The sequence below is a fragment of the Lagopus muta genome, chromosome 6 (genome assembly GCF_023343835.1).
Source record: "Lagopus muta isolate bLagMut1 chromosome 6, bLagMut1 primary, whole genome shotgun sequence".
In the NCBI taxonomy this organism is placed as follows: Eukaryota; Metazoa; Chordata; class Aves; order Galliformes; family Phasianidae; genus Lagopus; species Lagopus muta.
The window spans coordinates 37,809,909-37,827,734 of record NC_064438.1 but is presented as its reverse complement, the minus strand read 5'-3'; the positions used below and the strand labels follow the sequence as shown (position 1 = coordinate 37,827,734).

General features: G+C 49.2%; 1 protein-coding gene across 5 annotated transcripts in view; it reads left to right on the top strand.

Moving 5' to 3' along the window:
* The window catches only part of LTBP2 (latent transforming growth factor beta binding protein 2), a 68,337-nt gene that overhangs the window by 11,416 nt on the left and 39,095 nt on the right, over positions 1 to 17,826 (top strand). For all 5 annotated transcript variants that reach the window (XM_048948572.1, XM_048948571.1, XM_048948569.1 and 2 more), the window contains 2 exons: positions 3,850 to 3,920; positions 7,490 to 7,727. In XM_048948572.1, coding sequence (XP_048804529.1) covers positions 3,850 to 3,920; positions 7,490 to 7,727 — 309 coding nt within the window. The remainder of the gene's footprint in view (positions 1 to 3,849; positions 3,921 to 7,489; positions 7,728 to 17,826) is intronic.

The window sequence follows — 17,826 nt, the reverse complement described above, 5'->3', positions numbered from 1 at the left end:
TGTTTAAAGTGTTTGTAGGTTCATCCATGCAGCTTCTGGTCCATAGAATTCCTTTTCTCCTGAATGTCAGGGTAGGCAGCTCCCAGGCCCTCGGAATGACCCTAGCACTTGCCAACTAGTGTGCTGGATGTATTCCTCACTCAAGCTGGTGGTCCTGCTGCACACCATTGTGTCCCCCATGATGTGGCCTTCTTTGTTCCCCTGCCCCATACCTCCAGTTCTTTGAAAACAAGTCCTCAGTGATGCATACAAAAGTAAAGGGGGATCAGTAACTGGGGAATACTCTGGGGAAGCCTTCACTTTTGTTGCCTACCTCACATCTGGGGACATACGGGGCTTTTTTGATAAGTAATCCCAGAGTGACAGGCTGGGAATTCCATCATCTCATCTCCCTCTTGCTTTCTTTTTGTGCCTTGTGCGCCCCAGTTGTTGGGTTGTGGATGCTGCCTGTGGTTGTGCAGTCCTCCTTCACCCCAGCTTTGTGGGATATCAGCTCGCTCTGCAGCGTGTATGTAGGACTGCTCAGGCATCGAGGCAGTTAATGCTGATGTGGACTTGGCAGAGCATTTTTGGTGGCTCATCGATGCCAGCAGCCTTTTGCTAATGTTCTTCATTGGGTCTGACTGCAAATATTTCATACGCAGCTGGATGGAGTTCACTGTCATGCAGCATAAAGGCAGACCTTGTGATCTAATAGTCCCCTGGCCTTTGGTGAGGATGCTGTGAATGACCCGCATGGAGCCAGCGGCTCTGGCAGCAGAGCACTGTGCGGAGTTGAAAGATGAGGCATGGATTGCTTTTAAAGCAAATGCTGAAAAAAATGGTTCTGCTGAGTGCTTCAGAAACACTGTGTGATCACCACTAAGGCTGCGCACATGCTTAAACTATGTGAAGCCACGATCTTACTACTGTTTTCTAGTTTTCCTTCCCCCAGTGCTCATTGCAGTTGCATGGCTCGGGTTTCAAATAACACTGTGAAATCTTGCTGGCTTCTCTTGTGCTGGGTGCTTGCTTACCACTTTGTGTGATGGAGACCTGACCCTGGCAGTGGCCTCTGGCTGAGGCAGCAAGGTGAGTTCTGAAGGACTGGCTTACTGTGGCTCTTTTGCTCATGTTATGGGTTATGATGGTGCAGCCAGCACCATGCGTGGTATTTCTTAATGTGGAGGAAGCTTGTGTCACTGAGCTGGGCTAGGAGCAGCTCCGCAGGATGATCTGTGAATCCTGTAGCAGTCCAGTGTTACAGACAGCCAGGTCTCAGCACCTGAGAATATGCTGAGCCATCGCCATGGGCTGCCCAGAATGAGGGTGCATTGCTGTCCCATGGGCCAGCAGCCCCCCAGGGGTGGTGACAGCATGTTGGACTGCCTGTGGTTCTTCAGTCTGGGAGCAGCCCTGTGTGCCTGGGGTGGCTCATGCCTGAGCCGTGTGCTTACCCTGGTGCTGGTGACAGCACGTGCAGCTGGCCAAGAACCACGGTAAACATGCTGTGCTCCTGAGACCCCCAGGGGCTTGCACTGCATTCTTTGCGAGGCAGGGAAACCACACGGCATTCAACCAGTGCAGATGTCAACTGAACGCTGTAACTAGAGCCAGATGTGCCTGGCACTGGGTCCCATGCAGCAAAGCCCCCAGAGCTGTTGTGCTACTGCACATGCCCCAGCTCACCTAACTGCTGTCTTCGGGGTTTCTTAGTGGAAAACAGATCTGTTCCATTTTTGCCCCACATGCTGCTTCTTTCAGCACTATGCTCCCAGCCTAAGAAGTCCTTCCTGCCTCCACTTTTGCCTGTCCCCTCATCAAAGTGGAAAGAGAAGATATTCCCCTTCATGTGCTCTCTTTGCCCCCTGCAGAATTGCTTCACTCTTAATGTGCCAAGCTGTCCTCTCTTGACGGGCGTTCCTCAGTGCTCGTGTTTCCCTTCTTCAGGGGTTGGCAGTGGTTGCCTATAGCCAGTAGGAGAGTGATGAAGGCAGGGGAGGCTCAGCTTGGGAGCAATCAGGAGTATATGTGTGAGACACTTAGACAAACCTTGAACTTTCATTCCATCAAGAACCTACAGCGGGACTCAAAACTAAAACAGCTTCTTTGGAGAAGGTACTTACCATGCCTAGAAGAAGCAACCTCTGATTATGTCAGCAAGTTGAAGTTAGAAAGAGCTCTGCTCTCTGAAGAGACTAGTGGAATGTGGCTGACAAGGTATGTGCCATGCTGAGGGAAGAATGCGAGATGTGAGAGTTAAAGCAAAGGTGCTTATGCTGATGCTTGTGGTCTCTCTGCAGACCTGGATACCTGCTACAGCTCTAGAATGGTTTTCTCTATTGATTCTTACATCTTTAAAAAGCATAAGGCCTTTTGTGGGCTCTTCTACAGTTTGTAAATGAGAGTTTGCTTGGATACTTTCTTGGGAGGTCTTAAAGAAGAAATCCATAGATCTCTGGGTTCACAGACAAAAAGCTGAAGGTCAGTGCTGTTGCCCAGCCAGAACAGGTGCGAGTGAATGCAGGAATTAATCTGGCCCATGCTGTTTGCAGGAAGACACACTAAGGGTACTTTCTAGGTAAAATTTACCTGGTTAGCAAAGTACTGATCCTGAAATACCGGGTAGCACTTCACAAATTATGTGGCTTCTCAGACCTCTTCCACTTCCCGTGTGAGGTGACTGAATCTCTATAGATGAGTTTCTTTGCCAACACCAGGGCCATCCTCGCACACCTGCTTGCCACTCTGTTTGGCCCCATACCTGGAGCTCTGGCACTTCTAAGGCTGCCATCTTATGTTGTGGGTATTCAGGAGTGCTTGTTCAGAGCGGGATCATCTTCTGACCCTGCTGTGTTCCTGTGAAAGTCAGTCTAGAAGACAAATGTGCATGTTTCCATGGTTCCTGTAAATTCTGTCAGAAGCCCTAACTGCCTTGTCCAGCATTAGAAATAAACCACACTCCCAACTTGGTTTGCAGAGGCTTTCCAGAGCCCTCAGGCTGACTGTTTCTAACTTTGTATCTTTTGATGATCATACTTTCCCATCCACCTGGACATGCAGAGGTTATACATCCCCTATACTTTCTCTCCATGGTGAGTAAATACTTTTGGAGAGCAACCTGCAGCTTGTTATCCTGTCTCTTATGGACATGTTAATACGTGAAGTGGCAGAGAAATCAGGGTTAGCTGCCTTCTTCAGCTTTGTCAGGCGCAGTGGTGTCACTGACAGCTGTACATGGCCTGCAATTAGCACCTGAAAGCAGACAGTGAGGGCTTGTGGGGAGGATGCTGTCTGTATAAGGGCAGTCAAAACATTCTTGCGTCAAAGTGCTGGAATTAACAACCATGGAAGTGATCTGAGCCTGCTGGAATTAGGCAGAAATTGCTTTGCACTGGAGGATTGGTGGAGGCAAATGGTTGCAGGGATATGGCTGCTGGCACAGTGGGTCTGCAGCACTCTGATGGGAGGGGATGTGTTACCTTTAACTGTGGCAGCCTAAGACCGCCAGATTGGAATGAGGCCTGATTCACTCCCCAGTGTCACAGAAAAGAATATAGTGCCGTGAGGTTGTTAAAAATGGCAGCTGCTGGCCTCAGGAGGAGGATGTTTTCTCTCAGCGCTGGGAGCTGAGCGCTGCCCCAGCTCAGAAGGCACTGTGCACACTGCTGCATTCATGCAGCCCTGGGGGGCTCTTCCAGGCACTCAAACAACTCAGCCCTTGTCCGATGGGTTTTGATCTCAGCTGCTGGTCCATCTGGAAGGAAATATCAGATGCTGCAGGAAATAATTTGACGGGTGACTCAGAGGTGCTGGCTACGGAGACCTCAGATCCCCCTTCTCATCACTCTCTTTTGTCTCTGCGTTTAGGCCGAATGTCTGTGGGAGACAGTGCTGCTCGGGTTGGGCTGTGGCTCCTGGCACAAACCACTGCATCAAACGTGAGTACAGACATCACAGCTCCAGAAAGAATCCCCAAAAAGGCTCCATGCTGGGCAGGGGGAACAGCCTCCATACCCAGCACTTCCCTGAGCATCTGGCCTCACTCGAGTGGCAGCAGCTGCCCAGATGTTTGGTGGGATGGAGCTCGGCGTTGTTTGCCGCGGGGTCTCACAGTGCTTCAGCTGCGCTGGGATAATTGCATTAGCAATCGCTGTTTGGGAGCAAGGGGCCAAGGGCTGACTCACCTCCTTTCTCCCTCTCCCCCTCATCCACAGAAGCCAAACGGTAGAGAGCATGCTGTGCTGCCAGACAGTGTCTGTAAACAGAGTGGGAGGCCAGCAATGGCAGCATCTTTCTCTCATTAGGGGTTTTTGTAGGAGCCGTGGATCTGGGCTCACAGCCATGCAGGCTGCTGAGCGGCTGCTCAGGTGCTGCTGTTCCTGAGTATTAATTAAAAGGACACCATCAACGTGATCGGGCCTGACAGTGTCACCCCAACAGGGGATGCGAATTCTCAGTCAAGACTTGGATGGAGACCGATGATGTGTAAACATCACCGAGTTCCCAGCTGCCTCCCTCCGTGGGCTTTTCTGCTGGGGATGCTTGGCTGTGTTTACAGCTGCCACTGCAAGCTGAACAGCCCGTTCTGGTTAATTTCTGCACTGTAATGTTGTGTAATTTTTGATCCTATGCTCTTTGGTATGGTGCATATCAGGGAAGTTAGCAGGGTGCAAGTGCAGTGAGGGGAGCCTCTGAGCGTGGTGAAGCAAGGAAGAAATTGGCATTCAGGTTGTGGGGAGGACCTCAGCGCTGGTGGGTCTGACTGAGCCTGGGTGCAGGAGGAGGATGGGCCAAATGCTTACTTTAATCCAGCTACTGATACCTACTGAGCACAGTGAGTTCTTCCTTTTCCACCAGTGCTTTTTTGGGGACTCTTGGAGCACCTCTGTACAGTTCAAACCTTAGGCAGAATTCCCAGTCTTTGGTTTGCTCCAGCTACTAAGACTAAAAAGTGCAGTAAGGAGTGGGGAATTTTCAAAGAGCCAGTGACTGGGAGGAGAAAAAAGAGAAATATGTCACCTGGGGATGATGGCATTTGCTGGTGAAATGAAAGTAAGCTGATGGAGTTAAAGAGGATGATTTCCTTAGATAGCTTAGCAGATGCCTATCAGCTCATCTTTCCCCACTCAGACTGAAGAGCAGGGGAATGCTCTTGCTCAGACTCACAACATTAATTCACCTATTTCAGAAGTGTGTGCTGCTTCCCCAGGTAGCAGTCCTGGCTGGGCCAGTGAATGAACTTTTTTTTTTTGCCATGGATATTTTAAAGTTTAAAGGAAACATTTTTATTTGGCATGCTGGGAAGGACTTAATAAACTCATCCATTTTCTAATCTTGTACGCATGAGCTCATGGTTAAAACACCTGATGAATATACAGAGTTTTTGCTGTCTGCTGTGGTTTTGGATGGTTGCATGAGTACCTAGGGCTTCTCTGCAAAATGGAGATGACATTCATGTGCTCTCTCCTTTCATCTGTCTTCTGTACCGTGACAGTAGGTTTTGTAGAGCACAGGCAGGTTTTCATTGCAGTTATGTTTTCAGTCTCTGATTCATACATTGCCATTGATTTAACTGACTGTCGTCTTGCACAGATCTCTCACTTGTATTAATTGTCTGTCCTTTCTGGGTTTTCTAAGGCAGTCAGAACTTTAGGTTAGAATTGAGATTACACATTATTTTGCATCAATAAGCAAGCTGTTCCACAAGCAAGTGGACTAAATCACCCCAGTGGTACAAGTCCTTCAGCACCTTCCCGGTTTTGCTGTGGATGCCTCACTGGATGAACAGATTGATTCATATTTAAATGGGACTGAGCAGAAGAACAGCCCAGAGAGCTTACAGTGAAAATTTTCACCACTCTCCTAGACCTGGAGCCTGTGCAGAGGAGCAGGGACCCTGAGTTTGAAGACCATCTTGCAATATCTTTGCTTGGTCCCAGGCCTGGCTTGTCTGCAAGGTGATGGAAGGTTGATTCTTGTGTCTGTCCCTTTGTGCAGTCCTGCCTGCCTTACCTGGCTGGTAAACCACCCCACACTTGTCCTCTGCAACCTTATCTTGCTCCACGGACCTTGCACACACACATGATGTGCCAGGGAGCTGCTACATGCTTTTGAACAAATGAAGGTTGTTACTGAAAATACTTCAGAAGTGTTCTAAATCTCATCTTTTATTGAGAGTTTTTGAGACACTTGCTTTTGCTTTCTCTAAGACCGCAGCCCCAGGAGCAGATGATTACATGAGACTGTAGCAAGAAGAAAGGAGTAGCTTTCATCTCACCAGAAAGTATTTGTAACTCCTTGGGTGGGGAGAGAGCATCATCTCTGAGCATCCCTTGAGCTCAGAAGCTACAAAGCAAAGAGGAAGTCTCTAGATGATCTCTAGATCTTCCTGTTGTCCAGAAAAGCAGCATTTCCCATGTATGTATTTGTATCTCCTGGTAATAAGTGCAGTGTGAGAACAGAACTGTGGAGAGAGAGAGGTGCTCGTGGATCCCCAGCAGCTGTGCCTGGTGGTGGTTGGATGTCAGACCTTCTGCAGCCACCTGGGGCAGTCTTGGGAACAGGTCTGAGCAGAAGTGCTGGCTGCACACTGCAACCTGTCCATAAGGTTTCCGTGGAGCTGAAGGTTAATATTTGTCTTGCATTGCAAGGTTTCATCACCTCCTGCCATCCAGCCCTTACCTTCCTTCCTTCTTGTAAGGAAGACACTGATTTTCAGTGCCTCCAAGTTATGCTTGCTCAGAACGTCCAACCTGGTCCTACCTGAGCAACCTGTGGTTCCTTGGCTCTTGCTAACTGAGTCATAAACCCAATTTGGCATCCGTTAACTTGGGAAGTGTTAGGGTCCAGCTTATAATTAACAGCACTTTCCTCCTGGGGTGCAAACTGAAGCTGATGTGCTGTAATTAGGAACACACGCAGGCTTGGAGAGTGGTTTGGGCATGAAGTTAATGAACTGTAAGTACCCATAGCTGTGAAGGAATTTGGGGATGGTGACTCCAAAATCAGCTGTGGAGGGAGAGCTGGCAAGTTCTGAAGGGGACAGGAAGGGGGACCATTCAAATCAGACCCCAAAATGTAATAAAACAAAAAGGTAGCATAAAAGCCACTCCTATGAGGCTGCATTGGAGCACTGTTATCTTTCTTCTCCTTGTCTGCTAGCTTCTTCTCTTGTGGTCGTTGCCTCCCATTGGGTTTGGATTGAGGTCCTGTTCCTGCCCGGAGCAATCAGCAACGCTGGAGGCTGTATGCTCTCTGTAGACTACGGTGCCCATTTTTTTGTCTTTCTTAAGTGAATGTTGCTTGAAAAGCATTCTGCTGAGACCAGAGGGGAGAAGTGGAAACAGAGGAGTGTATGCCTGAACCTTTCTCCTATTAATCAGAAGACCACCTGCCCACGGAACAGAGATAGAGTCACGTCACTTGTGCTGCCCCTGCCAGGCCCCAGCACCAAACGCGCTGCTGGGAGCCCCGTGTCCTGCTAACTTCCCTTCTATGTCCCCCTCAGCTGTTTGTGACCCACCGTGCCAGAACAAAGGCTCCTGCAGCCGGCCCCATGTCTGTACCTGTCGCTCGGGCTTCCAGGGCTCCAGGTGCGAAGAAGTCGTCCCTGAGCAAGAGTACCACCCGCCCAGCATCGCCCTGCAGCCCCCTGCGGGCTTCCTGCGGAGGAGGACTGGCACAGCTGAACGGGATGCCTCCCCACGAGAGGCTCAAGCATCTGTCCCACGGCATGCACCCACCAGGTAAGTCTACCCAGCTTGTGCACTGCTGTTATCCCAAGGGGACTCTGCTTGTCCCCAGAGTGGTATCACAGTCCATAGGTGCAAACAGGGATGCAATCCTACAAGGCATGAGCATCGAGAAGCTTGACAGCTTACCTTGTCCTTTGAGCAGCCTGAGTGGGGGTAGCAAGCTGGGGAGTGGGCTTAAGTCTCTTTCCAAAGTGGCAGTGTCCATTTAGCATCCATGGGAAGTTATGTAGATCCAAGGTGTGCTGTCGAATGCCAGTATAAGCAAAATGAAGATACATGTAGCACCTCAAAGGTATATTCTCTCTAGATTCTAGACATTATTGGGTCAGATGTTCCCTAGTTTTGTGTCACCCTGCTGTTGCTTGGATCATTTTTGTACCTGAGCAGGTGTGGAAGCAAAGACACAGCTACTGTTGGAGAGGTTTGTACAGGAGATATATTGCAAGGAGCACACTGAGCTCAGGGTGTGGCATCATCTGTTCTTTTGTGTAAAGAAGAGCCTGTGGCTTCAGCCCAGCTGTCTCAAGCTGGTTCTGAGATGCTCTCACACTGTTAACCAAAGCCAGAAATCTTGGTGCCCAAGCAAAAAGATTGTCTAATGGAAACCAAATTCAGCAAGGCTAAGGTGATTTTGGCATGGAGAGGTGGCCAAGCCTGTTCCATCACTGCCTGAGACAAGCTGGTGCGCAAGTGAGCAGGCAGCCTTAGCACATGCCTGTGATCCCACTCATGGCTGATGAATGTCCTCCTGGCAGTGACCTCTTCCCACCCCTCTGTGTGCAGAGGGCTGGAGAGGAGGGGAGGAGTGGTGCCCTTGCAGATACACCACCTGTTTGGGGCTTTCCCAGTAAGGAACATGACCTCAGACTCTGTGCAGAGGCACGAAACCGTGCAGGCATCTGCAGAGTATTACTGGCCAGACAGACTCAGTGCCTAGTGATTGCTGGGCTGGGAGAGCTGAATGCCCAGCTGCCTGCTATACCTTAAATCCCTTGGCACCATCCCAAAGAAATAGGATGCCGTTAAGAATCTTGCCATGCCTTTCTCCTTCATTCCCCATGAAGGCCATAGGACGTCACCTCATTCCTCACATCAGTGAGAGCTTTGGATATTCGTCCTTTGCAGCACTGTGTGGACTAGTGGAGGGCTGCCTGCACTCTGCCACTGGTTCACATCTGTGTGCCTAGCTTCAGCCCCTGGGGATTTTCCTGTACTACTAAGTTGCTTGGGTTTTGTCCCGGGACAATGTAACATACGGTATACAACTGTCACACAGAAGAGTCTTGCTGCTGTTTGACAGATTGTTCCCAGTTATTTTTGAGTGTTCCCTCCAGCCAACTTCTGGGCTAGCTGTGGAGCAGTGCAAGAGGGATATCCTCGGGAGTGCTATGCTGCCTAAATGCCTGCAGCCAAGGGTACTCCTGCTGCTGTTGCACCCAGTTGTGCCCTCCTACTGCTTGCTTTGCACTGCCACTGCTGTAATCTGGCCTCTGCATGAGCTGGCTTAGTTCGATAAACCAGCAAAACACTAACACAGCAAAATTAAGGATAATTTTCTGCCTGTTCAGTGGGCTAAACTGGATTATTGAGAAAGCACGAGGACCAGAAGGAGTGAACAGAATTGCAAAGCTAGCAGTGAGGGAAAGGAAGGAGATGGACTCCCCTTCTGGGGAAGCCACTTACCAGAATGATCATTTGTCTGTCTCAGAGCATCCTGAACTTGGAGCCTACTTCTTGCAGTTGCAACATCATCTATCTCTATGCTACTACTGAAGTACTTTATGCGCTTCTGCATCAGCTTTCCTCAATACAAATGCTCTGTAGAAGCAAATACAAGAGGTGTATTGGCCTTCTCAGAACTGGGTAGATATTGCTCGGATTTGCAGGTACAAGGATTGGTTCTTAGGTGCTGCCAACACTGGTTCACTTTCATTGGGGCTCAACGGAATAAGTCTGAGAGCAACAGCTTAAGCAGACTTTCCAGACCTTGATCTCCTCCTGGGTAATGATGAGTTGTGCTAGGGGCACACTGAACTCTTCTTGTGAGCCCACTGTAATCCCACCACAGCTGGCTTACTTGTCTGGTTATCAATAAGGAAGTGTAGAAAAAGCTTTTGGGTGTCCCAGTGAACTGAGGACACTGGTGGTTACAGGTCCCAGCTATTGTGGGGTGGCTTTTAGATCCAGGACAAACAACCAGTCTCCAACCTCCCTGCATGTTCTCATTGCTAACAAGGAGGAATTGCACAAGAGTAGGGGCTTATAGACCTCCAAGCCACTTCTTGCTGTGCCAAGACAGGAAATCAACACTCACATGAGTGAATTTGCTTTCTGTTTTTGTTTATTTGTGTATATATTGGCTTAATATGTGTTTGTTTGCACGGACGTAGCAATCAGAAGCTCTGAAGTCATGCACTAGAACAATGCTGCATTAGATGTTGCATAAACACTCAGCAAAACACATGAATTGTCCCCAGAGACCTGCTCTCTGAGCAAAGACGGCGTTGATTCTGCCTTCACTACATTCTGAAGGGAGTCTTCAGGCAGAGGTAGAAAAGCAGAACATTTTTGGACCAAAATATTCCCTACTTCCCTGAGAGGTGGGGCTAGCTTAACATGGTTTCTTATCCTCCGCTAGTGAGACTTGCCAGTGATTTATATTTAAAATTGCTACTGAAATACTTAGAAAAATTGATGAAATTTTCCCAGTGTAAATGAAACCAGCAGTTTTGTTCTAGTTACTGTGGTGTGCCAGTGGCTGTGCTAGGCTGCAGCTGGAGAGCCTGGTGTCAGGCTGTCCTGTTGAAGGAGGCTCTTAGGGGTGTTTTGCTCAGGAATAAGAGCTTCTGCTGGCACCACTGCTTTGGAGTGGCACAAGAGTGACAGGAAGAGGCACCAAATGGCTTTCCACCTGGAACTTTAGTCCTCCTGGGACTACAGAAGAAAAACACCCAGCCTTCTCTAAGCTCAGCACTTGCAGAGGAGAAGATGTGGCTAGGTGATGGGCAGCTTTGGAATTGCTTTGCTGACTGGAGCTGGTGATGCTCAAACTTTCATTCCTCACAGTACAGGCTGGGAGATGCATACCATTCCCCAGTCCCTTCAGCAGGCTGTGGCTCAGTGAACATTTGGAGCTGGACAGCTGAGAGCACATGGGGACCTGCTAGCTGACACAGAAGCTGAGAGAACCTGGTGCTGAGCTGTTTGAGCAGAGAGTACTCTTGAGAGCAAAATCCTGGGAGTGCAGGAGGCCCTGTCAGCATGGGCCAGCAGCAAATCCTCTCTCATCTTGATCTCAACCTGAATCTCTGCCCGGGGAAGTGAAGTCCCGCTGGACGATTGTGCGGGTGGAGCTGCACCTCAGCCCAGAAGCTGAGCTAAATGGAAACAGCTTTGTTTTCCTAAGGCTGGAGTATCAGAATAATTCCTGTTTGTATAGCAAGGGGTGGAGAAGGCTCGTGCCCCTGGCCCTCTGGCTGGACTCTTGGCTGCTCTGTGGCCACCTGCCCTAGGCATGGAGAAAGGAAGGGACCTGCCACAGCCACCTGAGAAGGTCACTCCTATGGAAGCAGGGTGCCTGTGTGCCAGGTCTGTGCCCGTGAGGCCCTCTTGCCTTGGAAGGGTGCATGCGCTGAACTAGGCAAGCAAGACACCCTTTCTGTTCAGAGAAAAGGAGGGGTAACCAGGACCTGCAAAGCGTTTTCCCAGCAACCCGGGCAAGGGAAGAGGAAATAGCTGTGGTACAAGGTGCTGAGACAGAGCGCAGACAGCTCAGTACAGCTAAGCCCTGGAGAGTGGGAAGCTTCCTCTGAGAGGGCTGTTTGGGCAAGGCAGTTGCTAGGAGGTGCCTGCTGTTTTCGGGATGGAAAAGGAAGAAAGCTGAGTTGCAACATGCCCACTGCCCTGCCTCCTGATCTCAGAGCCTCTCTCCAGCACCCAGGAGGAGCCATCTCCTCCCTTCCTGACTAGAGGACAGGCTGTATGCAGCCCTGGAGGAGCTGTGGCAAGCGCTGCTGGCCTGGAGACACTGGGAGCCTTGCGCCAGCAGGGAGGCTCTGCCAAAGCCGCTCTTCTTTCTCTGGGAAGCTACTGATGAGAAGAGCAGGGAGCAAGCAGGAGGCAGGATCTTGGGTGCGCGGCTGGTTGCTGGATGGAGAAAGTATCTTTTCCCCTTTTTGAAAAATAGCTGAAATAACTCATCCTGGTTAAAAATCAGCTGCTGTTGTGGTGACAAGTGCCCCGTGTGCTCATTTACAGAGGAGAATGAAACCAATAATAGTCACTTTTGTGGCCAAGGATGGTAGTAAAGCTCTCCGCTCTCTCAAAACATGACGCTGCAAGTTGTGACTCAGCAAAACCAGCTTAATTAGCTCGTTGTCGTTAAGGACTAGCAGATAGAATGAAAATCAGAGCAATATCTGCTATTTGAATATGCTGCTCCAAGCAGACAGATTTGTCTCCGTTGTTAAAGCAGCATCTGGAGCCTCCTGACTTGCCAGCTTTGAACTTTCCAAGCTTATGAGAAAGAAAGGAGCTTTCTGACTGCTGCGCTTGGGCTGCTGCTGAGTGCTCAGGACAGTTTGTCCACTGTGACAATATGAATAGTTCCAGGAGGAGGTCAGTACCATCCATGCACTTATGGAACACACTTGTGCACTTCTATTTATTTACATCACATTTCATTGGTGAGAGTTACAATGTATTCATATCCATATAGCTGCAGAAGTAAAAGCCACCCTGGTTGATAAGCCCCTGTGTGGAAACTCAGTCCCATTGCGTGGGTTAAGAGAGGTTTCCTCCTTTGCTTGGGTTGGTACCAGCTCAGGAGGTCCATAGTGCCTGGCTTTGAATTCATGGTGAAAGGCTGGTGCCAGCCTTGCCTTCCCCACTGCAGCATGTTTATGTTCATTACTCAAATGGCATATTTTCCCAGTGCAGATAAGTCCTAATTGCAGCTTTCTAAGGTGCTTCCCTGTGGCAATATAGGTTTCACAAGGTGGCCAAGCATTTATGTTCCTTGATCCAAAGCCAACTTTGAGTAGATATCTGAGACCTTGTTAAAAAATTGAAACTGAAAAGCCAGTGCCAGTCTGTGTGAGAATATGTGAAAAAGAGATTCCACTCAGGGCAATGAGATCTCCATAAGTTCCAGGGCTCGGCCCCTCTTCTGTTTTGACACAGCTGAAAGCTCTTGGCAGGCTGTCTGGGAAACCTAAAGGAAAAACTCAAGCTACCCAAGAGGAGTGTAAATGTCATTTTTCTTACATAAAAATACTTCTATTTTTAAATTATATGATACACCTTCTCTAGCCTGGCACTGGATACACTTGCTCTACTTTCTAGTGCTTTAAAGCTGTCAGCACCATTCTGTTTTATGTGTTTTATGTATTTACTTCCTAGGGGGTTGCATACGCTTCAGAGCAGCAGGAGGATAGCTAGCTTTTCAGGCTCCTTTTAAACTCCAAATATGGTCTTTATATTAGGCCTGGTCCTTCTGCATCTCATTGGGAGTAATTTCTATAGCTTAATTCAGCCTCTTGGCCTTGGGAGAAAATGTTCAAATGCATTTTTCTTTTTACCTGAAGGAAAAATCCTGCTGCTGTCAAGAGTGGGGTGCATGGCAAATGCAGTGTGCTTGTAGAACAGAAAATGCAGATTATAGCCTATTTTATATACTGTACATCTATCATTTGGAACATTTATGCCAATACAATTTATATAGTAATTTTTTTTAAAAAGAAAGATGTTAAAGGCAGTAAGGCCACACAATCAAACAACTGGAGAATTTTTCCATATTGCCCATGTTTGGTTTGTCTCCCAGCTTTTGTTCAGTTCCCCTGTGCATATGCATTGTGCTGTAATCTGTTGTATCTGATCACTTGCTGCCTTTTTTGGTTTAAGCTGGTACTTACTCAAAATCAAAGTGGTTCTCTTTGGTTTTGAGTGTTTCTGTAATTCACCCAGTGCTGGCAGGATACAAGAGGTGGGTTGATACTGATTTGGCACAAGGAGTGGTTGAGATGAAATGTAGAATTCCCCATAAAAAAACATGTGCTCCAACAGTGCTCTGAGTTGTGCTGCCCTAAGTGATTGGTACAGGTGGGATGGGTACCCAGCTCTCTGCATCACTCCATTTTTGGCTCGAGGTGCAAACACTGGTGTGGAAATGTTTCTCAGGGACATGCAGAAACTAAGTGTATATGCAGGGACTAAGAAGAGGTTCAGTCTGGAAAAATATTATCTGTTACAGCTGAAGGAAAAAATCCTCCGTGGGAAGAAGAAATCTGGAAGAAGGAGAGGCTGAAGTTTTTCAGAGTAGAAGTGAACAGCAAATTAGGCAGTAGAGAGTAATGTGGTGTAGATTCATTTAAGAGACCAACCGTGCTTAGGACATTGAAGCAGAAGACTCGATTGCATGGGCTCTTTCTCTGTGCTCCCTGGGGTCCTACACTGGGTGAATGTGGTTTTCATTGCCAGAAAAGATCTTGACAAACTGGGAGGAATTCTGAGAACGGCACGATGCTGGGGAGGGAGCTGAGTGAAATGGTTAACAGACCCACGTCTGCAAAGCTGATCCGAAAGTTGGCCTGAGATCATGGGGAGCATGCTCAGAGGCTGCAGCTATCTGGAGGGAGCAAATGGCATGTATTACAACTGCCTGTACCTTGGCAGGGTGGCCTTGATAATTTTTCAGCTGCAAGGCTTTCTACAACGCTATACTCTTCCAGGGATGTAATGACAGACTGAAAATGACCTTGGAACTCTGCCTTTGCTGTCACTGAGGGGCTGCTCTGCAGAGCGCTGGAGTCCAGGTAATGCTTACTCCTGGTCACTTCCCACTGTGCCAAAGTCTGCTCCTCCCTGCTGGTCCTCAGTGTGCATGCTGAAGGTCATGTGGGAGCAGGTCCATACCCCTTGTAACATGGACCTTGCCACCAGGCACCACATATATGTGACCAGAAGTGCCCCTGGCCACCAGGCTGTGGTCTTCTGACTGTTGAGCAGCTGGAGGTATTTTGCTTTTTCTGTTAAAGAACTAATCTTTGGGATGCTCATTCCCCAATTCCTGGTGATACTGAGACATAGGATAGGATAGGATAGGATAGGATAGGATAGGATAGGATAGGATAGGATAGGATAGGATAGGATAGGATAGGATAGATCAATTAGAAGGGATCTTCAAAGATCATCAACTCCCACTGCCTGATCAATTCAGGGCTGACCAAAAGTTTAATCATGTTATCAAGGATTTTATCCAAATGCCTCTTGAACACTGACTTTGAGAATGGCAGGAAAGTGTATTGTTCCTACACAGCTGTCATGGTTCAGTACTATAAGTGAAGGAGTGCTGTGTGGGGCAGGAGATGGAGAAGCATGGGGAGACTTAACTAAGTGGAGCTAGTAGGTCGAAAGGCCAGAGTGTTCAATCCACATACAAGCCACTACTTCACATTGAAATACATTTTAGTCCTGAAGTATTCCCACGGTGAGTGGGTGTCTTTCATCACTGTAGATAAAAAGCATCTTAGGATTAAACACATTTCCTCTCCATCTTGTGCCCTCTGGGTATACTTTACCCCCACTGGCATGCCTGCAGTGGGAGAGGCTTTGCCTGTCCTCTTTATATCCTATGTAGAACAGGGGAAGGCTGCTGTCTGCCACTGCTCCCCAGGGCATGTGTGGGTGTAAGGATGAATAGGGTGATGTGTTTCCTCAGGGCTTTGAAGCTGGCAGCCCAGTGGAAGGAGCTGGTGTTTCTCATCAACAGGATGCACATGAGACTCAGCACTCTTTTTCTCCCTGCTGTAAAGGGGAGAAGTTACCCCAGCTCCATTTCGTCCAATGCCTCTGCCAGAGGACTCCATCAGATGGAGATGGAGTCAGCACCATTTGATGGGTCAGATGGACCTCACCAGTAACATGTGCTGCTGTGCCAGCCCAGCGCCATGCCCTTGTGCAGGGAACCTGCCTGCAGCCACTTTGGGTCTGGACTGCTTCCAGGGAAGCAGTTGCTTGCTCCCTAATGTGAGAGAGTGAAGATGAGCAGTGACAGAGTGGCAGATGGCATGTGTGGCACGTGTGGCAAAAGAAGGACACTGCACGTCAGTAGAGAGTGAAGCAGAGATGTGTGAGCAGCCGCTTCGGCCAGGGAACAAATGAGACCTGCAGGGACTGCTTAGGAAGAACCTGCTAGCTGTGTGTGTGCTCACAGAGGTTCGTTTATGTGGTGTCTGGCAGCTTCTGAGCAGATAAAAATAGCATTCACAACCCATCTCCTCTCCTCTTTCTCTGTGCAGCAGCGTTTGGATTAGATGCTGAAGGGTTTTTTTAGTTGCTTTATGTAAATGCATGCAAGCAAGGGTGGAGATACTTCTGGTGAAGATCTCAGTGAGGTGCCAGCCTGCCGCCCCTGTATGTTGGCTTACAGTGCTTTAATCTGGTCTGCCCTCTGCATCTCTGCACGCTCGAAAAGTGTTTATTCCACACTGGGGCAAGCATAAATGGAGCAGGGCAGTAAATTCCAGCTGTAGAAGCAGTAGCACCAGGCAAGCTGACTTGAGTGCTTCAGGCTGGGTGGCTGCAGAGGACAGTGTGGGACCTAGACCACCACAGGGGTGGTGGTCTAGAGCTGTGTGTTTTGTTGTTGTCCAGGCTCAGAAATGAAGGAAGGCAGTGACTGGAAATAGGAAAGGAGACCAGTATCAAAAAAAGGTGTTGCTGCACCACACAACAGGTTTTGGATGGCCCTAAAGCATCTGCACTGCTTTGGAGGCCACAGAAAAGAAGATGCCAGATTGGTGGTGAAGGGACTGAGTGTGGTGTTTGCCATACTGTGGGCTTGCACACCTCTCACTGTGATTTGCACTTAGAGATCCAGAGAAATCTAGCCCAGCCACTGTCATACGTTAAGGGGAACAGGAAGATGGAGGTACTGCAAGGTGATAAGGGAGACAGCCTGAAGTGGGGTCACGCTGGGTCAATGGTGGCTCATTGCTAGCTGTGGTGAGGGGCAGATGAGGAGTCTGGGTGCTGCATTGCTCCTTGGCTTCTGAGCTTTCTCTGTTCCTCGTGGGGTTAATAAACTGAGCCAAGATTTATAGGCATTGTGTGGGTGGGCTTGAAGTCAGGTGCCTTGTATGGTGTGGTTTCCCCCCTCCTCTGTGAGTCCTAACAGAGCTGTCTTCCTTGTCAGCATGTTTGTGAGCTAATTGATAATAGGCTTCAGTGCTCTCTAAGCAACGCTCCCCCTCTGTGCTCCACGTCCCGCAGCCTGAGCTGTGAATCCTGTCTGCCTGCTGAGGAACCTGCTTGGAGTCCAAGAAAGGGGAAGTTTCTGGTCTGCGGTCAATTTGCTGCTTTCCAAGGCTGGCTGCTTCCCTCTTCCCCTGTAGACACAGACATTGGTGTGGAGGCTGCCCATTCTTCTGTGATGTTTTAGTGGAAAATCAGTAACCGCAGAGCATTACAAAGGGGGAAGTGAATCACTGAGTTTGGTCCCCGTGGCCCCAAGCGGCGAGGGCTGCAAGCCAAGGGGGCAGGCGAACATACAAGACAGATAGTGAGCATGTTGTTTGGTGTTTCAAAAGCAAGGGAGAGCCCTCTTGTTGTCCTGGCAGGTTATCAGGGGCTGAGCATGACTCAGCCCCCGTCCTGGCTGCGAGCTCTCCTTCTGGAGCAGCCCATGCAGGCCGAGGCTGGAGGAGCCGGGGTGGATCCCTGCTGTGGGGAGGCTCTGTGACTCTATCCATGGCTCTGTAGACTGCTATGGGGTGTCCTGAAGGTGATGGGTCCCTATCGCTTGGGTCCTGCCAGAAAGGCACTGCTGCCCTCCCTGCTCCCCAGGCAAGGAGCAGCAGCTGCCCTGGGAAGGGCTGGCCAGCAGGAAGCAGGTGGCTGCAGCTGTTTCCCAGGGGAAGGGCAGCCGGCTGGTGGTGAGCAGCCTGTGGAGCATGGGTCTGGAAATGGGGCTCTTGGGAGAGAGTTCCTTCCCTGAGGGTGTCCAGACTTCTCTTTTGGTTTGGCCAGCACCTACCCTGCTGCCCACTGTTTTCTCCCAGCACACACCCGTTGCTCCTTAACAAAAAGAAAC